Raw genomic sequence first — 7,500 nt, forward strand, 5'->3', positions numbered from 1 at the left:
TGCTAATTGCTGTGTGTGATCAACGTATGTGTAGGATAGAAATTCAATTGAATTTGCATTCAATCAGGTTGTTTTAACTAATATTATACTGCAAGATATTTTTTTTTCCAATAAGTTACCTGTTATAGACTAACTTGCAATATTAAAAAAAATCCAGTTTATTCCCATTAAAAGCACACTATGCAATATTTTTACCAAAGCCAATTTGATGGCAAAGGAACTTGTAATAGGCGAATTGTTCACCTAGCATAGCTATACGGCATAGACGTAGCGAGTCCCTTGGGAGAGAACCAGCCATGCAACTTCCAAGAGTGGCGCCCCGGCAGAACTCACGAGAATCTGAAACATCACCTTGTCAGTAGATACACTGTAGCTCTTTGGAGATAGTTTTTGCCTGTTTCACCTCCACAACAAATGCATTTGCATTGTGTACAGTGGGGATAAGTCGCGAGAAGTTAGAAGGGAAATAATCACACAGCCTATGATAATTTGAGACCCTTTGTTAGTCCTACCCCCTTAGTTACTGTTGCTAAGTTCGACAAAGTTTGAGAAATTTGACTGGAGTTGCAATGGTAGCTGTAAGCCTGTCTGTGAAAATGACATCTCAAGAAGCTCTTTTGGAGACCCAAGGACCTGATTGGAAACCCAAGGACCTGATTTTATTTAAAATCTGTCAAAGGACTGCAGTATCTCATGGAGAAACATGCACAAAATTCAAACCTAGCTTTGTTGGGTGACAGAATTTCACAGGAGGCGACTGTAATTCACGAGATCAACATTACCATGATATCAACATTAACTATGCTGAATAGGCTTTCATGCAAAATGACATTGTTACTGGGTAATGCAAATAAACGAATAAACATGGACTACATAGCCTTTTAAACTTTATTACTTCATTGTAAATAAATCCTAATCTGAGTGAGTGAGTGAGAGAGAGAGAGAGAAAGTGAATCTCACCGTGGTCCTTGTTCTTGTACAGCCATTTGTTGCCGTCCTCGGTAAGCAGCTTGTCCTGTCCGAAGGCAGCGTTAACGAAACCGTTCACAAACGAGGAGGCCAGATTCATACGAGCAGAGTCCACCTGAGAGCCACTGCCACCAAACCCTAACAGCGGGGGGGGGGGGGAGACATTGGTTTAACTCCAGTTTTCGATTGCTTATGCACAATTTAGAGGAGAGGAGAGAAGTGAGGGAGGAGAGGAGAGGGAGAGAGAGGGAGAGAAGTGAAGGAGGAGAGGAAAGGGAGAGAGAGAAGTGAAGGAGGAGAGGAGAGGGAGGAGAGGAGAGAGAAGCAGGAGAGGAGAAGTGAGAGGAGAGGAGAAGCGAGAGAGGAGAGGACAGGAGAGGAGAGGAGAGGATAAATACATACTGTTGTTCTCCAGGTGAGTTTTGTAGATGTCATCTGGAACCTTGGGCTCCATGATATCCAGCTGCAAGAGGCCGAGACAGAGTCAGAACACACACACACACACGTAATACATTAACTCATTTGGAAGGCACATAATATGCAGTTCTGAGTGTGCAACTGTACTATGTATATATGCATACATAATATGTGAGCTCGCGCACACACACACACACACCTCTCTAGCCAGAGCCAGGAAGTTGCTGTTGAGCTGCACGTTGGACATGATCTCTGTAAGATCCTCATAATCCTCCACATCCTCATTCAGCTCCAGGAACATGCCGTGCCTGCCCAGCATGAAGGCCATCTCCTTCTGGACCACACTACACACACACACACACACACACACACACACAACACACACACAGGGGAGGGGGGTTAGTAGGGAGAGAACCTGAGCGCACACACAGTGAATGAACAGCGTGTGTGTGTGTGTGTGGTACATGTCTTTGCAGGAGGTGAAGATGTTCTCCACCAGTTCTGTGTGTGTGTGTGTGTTTGTGTGTGTGTGTGTTACATTACATTACATTACATTTGGCTGACGCATTTTTAACCAAAGCGACTGACAACATGGTAACAGTTAAGTTTTAAAGCAATTTTCTCAACAATTTTAGGACAATTTAAAAACGGTAGAGTACCATAGAGTAGAGTACAGTAAGAATAAGTGCATCAGTGAGTGCTGTTTTTAACAGAGTTAGAGTGTCAGTTCAAGACGGGCGGTGCTAGGATCAACAAGACTTGTTGTAAGTGGTGTGTGTGTGTGTCGTACATGTCTTTGCAGGAGGTGAAGATGTTCTCCACCAGTTCTGTGTGTGTGTGTGTATGTGTGTGTCGTATATGTCTTTGCAGGAGGTGAAGATGTTCTCCACCAGTTCCACGTGTGTGTGTCGTACATGTCTTTGCAGGAGGTGAAGATGTTCTCCACCAGTTCCACGTCGTTGAGCATCAGTGCCAGCCTGAGGGCTTCTGGGTAGCGGTTGAACTTGCGGAAGATGTTGAGCGCGCACTTCAGCAGCGCTGAGTTCTCCGGCTCAGGGACATAACTCACACAGCTGGGGGGGCAAGAGAGAGATCAGTAACCATCAATACACTTCCAAAACACTACTGACGACCACACACACACACACACACACACACACACACACACACACACACACACACACACACACACACACACACACACACACACACACACACACACACACACACACACACACACACACACACACACACACACACACACACACACACACACACACACACACACACACACACAGTGTCTGAGCACCTGGGTATATATGAAGAATAGAGATATGTGTGAGTTAATGGTGCCTGTAAAAATATGTGAAAGAGTAGTACCTGCGTACGTGTGTTTGTGTGTGTTTGTGTGTGTGTGTGTGTGTGTGTGAATACCTCATGAACTAGTACCTGTTAGGGGTGTGACATTAGCGTAGTGGCATTAAGGGGTTCTAGCATAGAGCATAGTGGCATTAAGGTGTTCTAACATGTCATTTGCAGATGATCCCTTACACAGAACATAGAAGCTGAAGTTGTGATAGTGACAACAAACCCTGTTCTCTGAAACGAAGTCAAACGTGAATCCAATCTCAACGCAGTCTAATGTAACCATGTTGGTCACCATCAACTGCTTTTAACACTTTTCTGTTTTCACTGCAACAGTGCAGTGAGAAGCAGGACATCATTGCTCTAGCTAGTCACTGGGACATCATTGCTCTAGCTAGTCACTGGGACATCATTGCTCTAGCTAGTCACTGGGACATCATTGCTCTAACTAGTCACTGGGACATCATTGCTCTAACTAGTCACTGGGACATCATTGATCTAACTAGTCACTGGGACATCATTGCTCTCATTGCTCTAACTAGTCACTGCAGCAGCAACATTCAAGTGTTCCATCCCCTCAACCACCTGCGGAGTGAACAGGGGGATGGCTCAACGCAGAGCCATTGCCCCCAGTACCTTTACACGTGCATGGACCTGAGGACGCATTAACGTGTGTGTGTGTGTGTGTGTGTGTGTGTGTGTGTGTGTACCTGGTGAGGTAGAGGCAGACTTTGGCGTAGGCGTTGTCGTCGATGTAGTCCTGGAGCATGTGGAGGCGCTCGATCTCCATGAGCAGGTCGCAGGCCTCGTGCTCAGCGTTGTGGGCCATGTTATAGGGCACGATCTCCTGCACCAGCGCCAGCAGCACCTCCTGCTGGGCCTTATCGGCCTCCTCCACCTCCTGCCACTCCTTAGCCACCTCCCCCGACAGGTGCCTGGCCAGCCCACGCGTGGACACATGGAGACACGGAGACACACACACGGACACGCGCACCCACACACACACACACACGGACATGCACACACACACACGGACACAGACACACACACACACACACACGCACAAACAAACACACGCACGCACGCACAAACACACAGGTCAGAAACATCCTCCCAAAATACGTATGTTAGAAAATGTATTTGTGATTGTGTGAGTGTCGGGAGATGGTATGTGTGTGATTGTGTGAGTGTGTGGAAATGGTATGTGTGTGTACATGTTCATGTCACCAAGAGGCCCACTCCACTGTGTGTATGTGTGTGTTTCACCTGAAGTATTTGTGTCCCTATGAGGCCAGCTCTACTGTGTGTGTGTGTTACCTGACGTATTCGTGTCCCCATGAGGCCAGCTCTACTGTGTGTGTGTGTTACCTGACGTATTCGTGTCCCCATGAGGCCAGCTCTACTGTGTGTGTGTGTGTGTGTGTGTGTGTGTGTGTGTGTGTGTGTGTTACCTGACGTATTCGTGCCCCCATGACGCCAGCTCTTCCTGGGACCCCAGAAGGCGGTACTTGAGACATTCCCTCTCTCCGCTCATCGTCATGGCGAGCACAGACACCACATCTGCACAGAAGCGCTGAGAGAGAGAGAGAGAGAAACAGTGAGTTTCAGTGAAAGAGAGTGATGGAAAGAAACCATGACAGAAGATAAACTATCTAAAAAGGTTTTCTAGATTACATACTATCCACAATAGTAGATGGCCTATCACAGACAAACACACACACACACACACACACACATGCTGTGCCACACCACACACACACACATGCTGTGCCACACCACACACACACACATGCTGTGCCACACCACACACACACACACACACACACACATGCTGTGCCACACACACACACACTGGAGGTCACACAGCTACCAACTATACTCTTCATCATTACATCTCTCTCTCTCTCTCACTTTGTTCTCGCCAGCCCCCATGGCCTCGTAGATCTCCTTGAGCTTGGCGTAGTGCGGCCGCAGGAACTTGAGGGGCTTGGGCACGGAGGTCATGGAGGTGGTAGACGAGCGGATGTGCCGACGCAGCTCCTCCAGCGCCGGACGGTACAGAGAGGTGTCCTTCTCCTGAGGACAAACACAGACCGGAGAGACCACAGTCACCACGCGCATGTGTGTGTGTGTCTGTGTGCAGAAAAACTCCACTCTTATAGTATACAAATCTAGCTCCCAAAAGTTCATTCAAACAGTGAATATTACATTGATAGCTCTGCGTGTGTATGAGTGCATGTAATACTCACGCCGAGTCGCTCCACCATCATCTCCAATTCCTCTTGGAGCTGTCTGTCCTCATCTGACTGTACAAATGAACAAACACATCACTAGAGAGGCACACTTTCAAAGTAGACCTTTTTCAGGTATAACAAGTAGTCTTCATTTAATTAAGGAAATAAAACCCAATTAAATAACATCTGACATTATCAATTATACGTTCAGTTATAGTTTGCCCAGAGAAATCGCTTAGGGCATCTGACCTGTGCCTCCGGAGCCCTGAAGACGGCCTAGCACTCCCTGGTTGGGCTCTGCTCAAAAGCTCTCTAGACTGCCATAAAAAACCCCGGACTGGTCTGTAGTTCACTTCAGACAACTTGCGGACATGCAGTAGTCATTGCCCATGGACTTTCCTAATTTATTTTGGACTTTTTATTATTTGTTGATTTGTCTGTCGCTGGCGAGTACGCCGCTCCTTCGGGATCTTATATATTTGTTATTTGTGTCTTGTGTGCGAAGCACTTGTGTTACACTTTGTTGTGCATAGAAAAAGCGCTATTCATGTTTGTCTGTAAGCACGTTGTGCTCAATGCTTGAAAAGTGCTATATAAATAAATATTAGTATATTATTATTATGACTGCAAGATATGTATTGTATTGCTGAACCATAGTATTGCTAACTAACGTCAGTGCGTTGCTAACTGTCATAAATGATGACCCTTCATTAACAATTACCGTCGTTTCTAGCTGGGGGCAAATACAGCTGACCATCTTTTTCCAATAAACATTAACTTTAAAAGAGATAGTTACCACTGTAAACTCGTAAAATCAAGCAGTGACATCGACAAAAAGTCTATCTTCTTTATCCTGAGCTAGCGTGTCCAGTGTCTAAGATAAGCTATTGCTAGTCAGACAGCTACCTTTAGCCAAGCTAATGCTAGCATTAGCAACTCAGCTAGGTCGACTCAACAGTCTGACCCCGAATGATATACTCATATATAATCTCCACTATTTTAAGATTAGAATATCTTTAAATATGCTGTAAGACTGTCGGTAAACAATCGAGTTCATTCATTTCACTTGTCTCCGTCTCAAAGAGAAAACGTTTTCGGCCTGCACAACCATGTTGTTAGGCAGTGACTCAGGCAAATTTGCTAAGAGTGTTCCTGTGCAAAACACATCGAAAGGTATTCATTTTCACCCACCAGTTCCTGATCTTCCTTCTTATCTTTGTCCTTTCCAGCCGGCTGCTTCTCTTTTTCCTCCTTTTTGTCAGGAGTTGTTTTCTCTTTGTTTTTTGCCTCCTCCATAATTGCGATAAGCTCTATTCTCTTTAGACTCCAAACTGCGCTTCGCCTGCTTGCTACCGGTTGTTTCCGTTGCTTCTGTACTCAACAATGACAGGCAGGAAGTCCCCAGCTCTACGTCGCCGCCTATTGGCCTGGAGAGAACTAACTTGCCCAGATGTCAACCGTAGAGGGCGCAATAAACAACGTTTTGTTTTTTCTCCCTACTTGCGTTTTCTCCCCAACAAGGAAGAGAGACGCGCTCTTCGTCGTGTGGTCTGGTCACTGGTCACATGAGTAGATCATATGCTTGTGAGGGAACTACAGTAGCCTAAACATGGCAGTGTTGGCATATGTAACTTCGTCTCTTTTTAAATATGTGCTAGTTGTTGTTCTGTGTCTCTGCTGCTCCGGTGATGCTCGGTTTAAAGGTTTCCGTAGATTTATGGATTGGACCGAGGCAACACAGCACGTAGCTAAAACAGGACCTGAGGTGGAAGATCACTGGTTCACCCAAAGACTGGACCACTTCAACGGCGCCGACACCCGAGTCTGGAAGCAGGTAAGGGGGTGGGGGTTGGCGGGGCCCGCTTGATCCAGCCAGAATCTGTCGATCTCTGTGAGCGAGTTTACCCATGACAGTTCTAGTATCTGAGTGCCGCTGCGTTCTTGTTTGCAGAGGTACTTTATCAATGACAGTTTCTACAGACCAGGAGGTCCGGTGTTTCTGATGATCGGGGGAGAGGGACCTGCAAACCCTGCCTGGATGCAGTACGGCTCTTGGCTCACGTACGCAGAGAAGCTGGGGGCCCTGTGTCTTCTGCTGGAGCACCGCTTCTACGGCAAGAGCCACCCCACCGAGTGAGTGCAAAGCACTAAGTGTTTAGTTGTTTTTCTCCAGCAGGTGTCACCCTTCTCATAATCCTTAAATTTGATGGCATCTGTTAAAGCAACACCAAATAACTTTTCCTCTGTCGCACGCACTATTTGTTTATCCAGCGCAGCTTTGCAAATAACAATATCCACAGACAAGGTAGAATATGTTGCATGATTTTATGAAACTACGATGTATTGCGACATCAGATGCAAGTCAAATTTGTAGTTTCGTATAGTGCGATTATAGCCGATAGAGGGCCGCGAAGCGAATGCAGAAAGTGCCGTTTACCCTGTTACGAGTTGATGAACCACTGAAACAATTTTGGAAATATTATTTTAAGGTACAAAAAACTCTTTGGTGTTGCTT

General features: G+C 46.2%; 2 protein-coding genes across 2 annotated transcripts in view; one reads left to right on the plus strand and one right to left on the minus strand.

The window, feature by feature from the left end:
- psmd2 (proteasome 26S subunit ubiquitin receptor, non-ATPase 2) overlaps window positions 1-6,366 on the minus strand; it is a 14,129-nt gene extending 7,763 nt beyond the window's left edge. Inside the window, exons 1-9 of the mRNA XM_076282983.1 lie at window positions 6,177-6,366; window positions 5,001-5,057; window positions 4,663-4,827; window positions 4,203-4,324; window positions 3,462-3,686; window positions 2,301-2,459; window positions 1,586-1,730; window positions 1,372-1,432; window positions 961-1,107 (exon numbers count right to left, since the gene is read on the minus strand). Of these exons, the coding sequence (XP_076139098.1) occupies window positions 961-1,107; window positions 1,372-1,432; window positions 1,586-1,730; window positions 2,301-2,459; window positions 3,462-3,686; window positions 4,203-4,324; window positions 4,663-4,827; window positions 5,001-5,057; window positions 6,177-6,281 (1,186 nt within the window). The 5' untranslated portion in view covers window positions 6,282-6,366. The remainder of the gene's footprint in view (window positions 1-960; window positions 1,108-1,371; window positions 1,433-1,585; window positions 1,731-2,300; window positions 2,460-3,461; window positions 3,687-4,202; window positions 4,325-4,662; window positions 4,828-5,000; window positions 5,058-6,176) is intronic.
- Window positions 6,367-6,501: 135 nt separating this feature from the next.
- Window positions 6,502-7,500, plus strand: part of prss59 (serine protease 59, putative) — a 7,751-nt gene continuing 6,752 nt past the window's right edge. The window contains exons 1-2 of the mRNA XM_076282984.1: window positions 6,502-6,819; window positions 6,937-7,118. Of these exons, the coding sequence (XP_076139099.1) occupies window positions 6,595-6,819; window positions 6,937-7,118 (407 nt within the window). The 5' untranslated portion in view covers window positions 6,502-6,594. The remainder of the gene's footprint in view (window positions 6,820-6,936; window positions 7,119-7,500) is intronic.

The sequence above is a fragment of the Alosa pseudoharengus genome, unplaced genomic scaffold (genome assembly GCF_046254945.1).
Source record: "Alosa pseudoharengus isolate Yale_2024_CS ecotype anadromous, Long Island Sound unplaced genomic scaffold, YU_APseudo_1.1 YU_APseudo_1.1_scf_13, whole genome shotgun sequence".
Classification (NCBI taxonomy): domain Eukaryota; kingdom Metazoa; phylum Chordata; class Actinopteri; order Clupeiformes; family Clupeidae; genus Alosa; species Alosa pseudoharengus.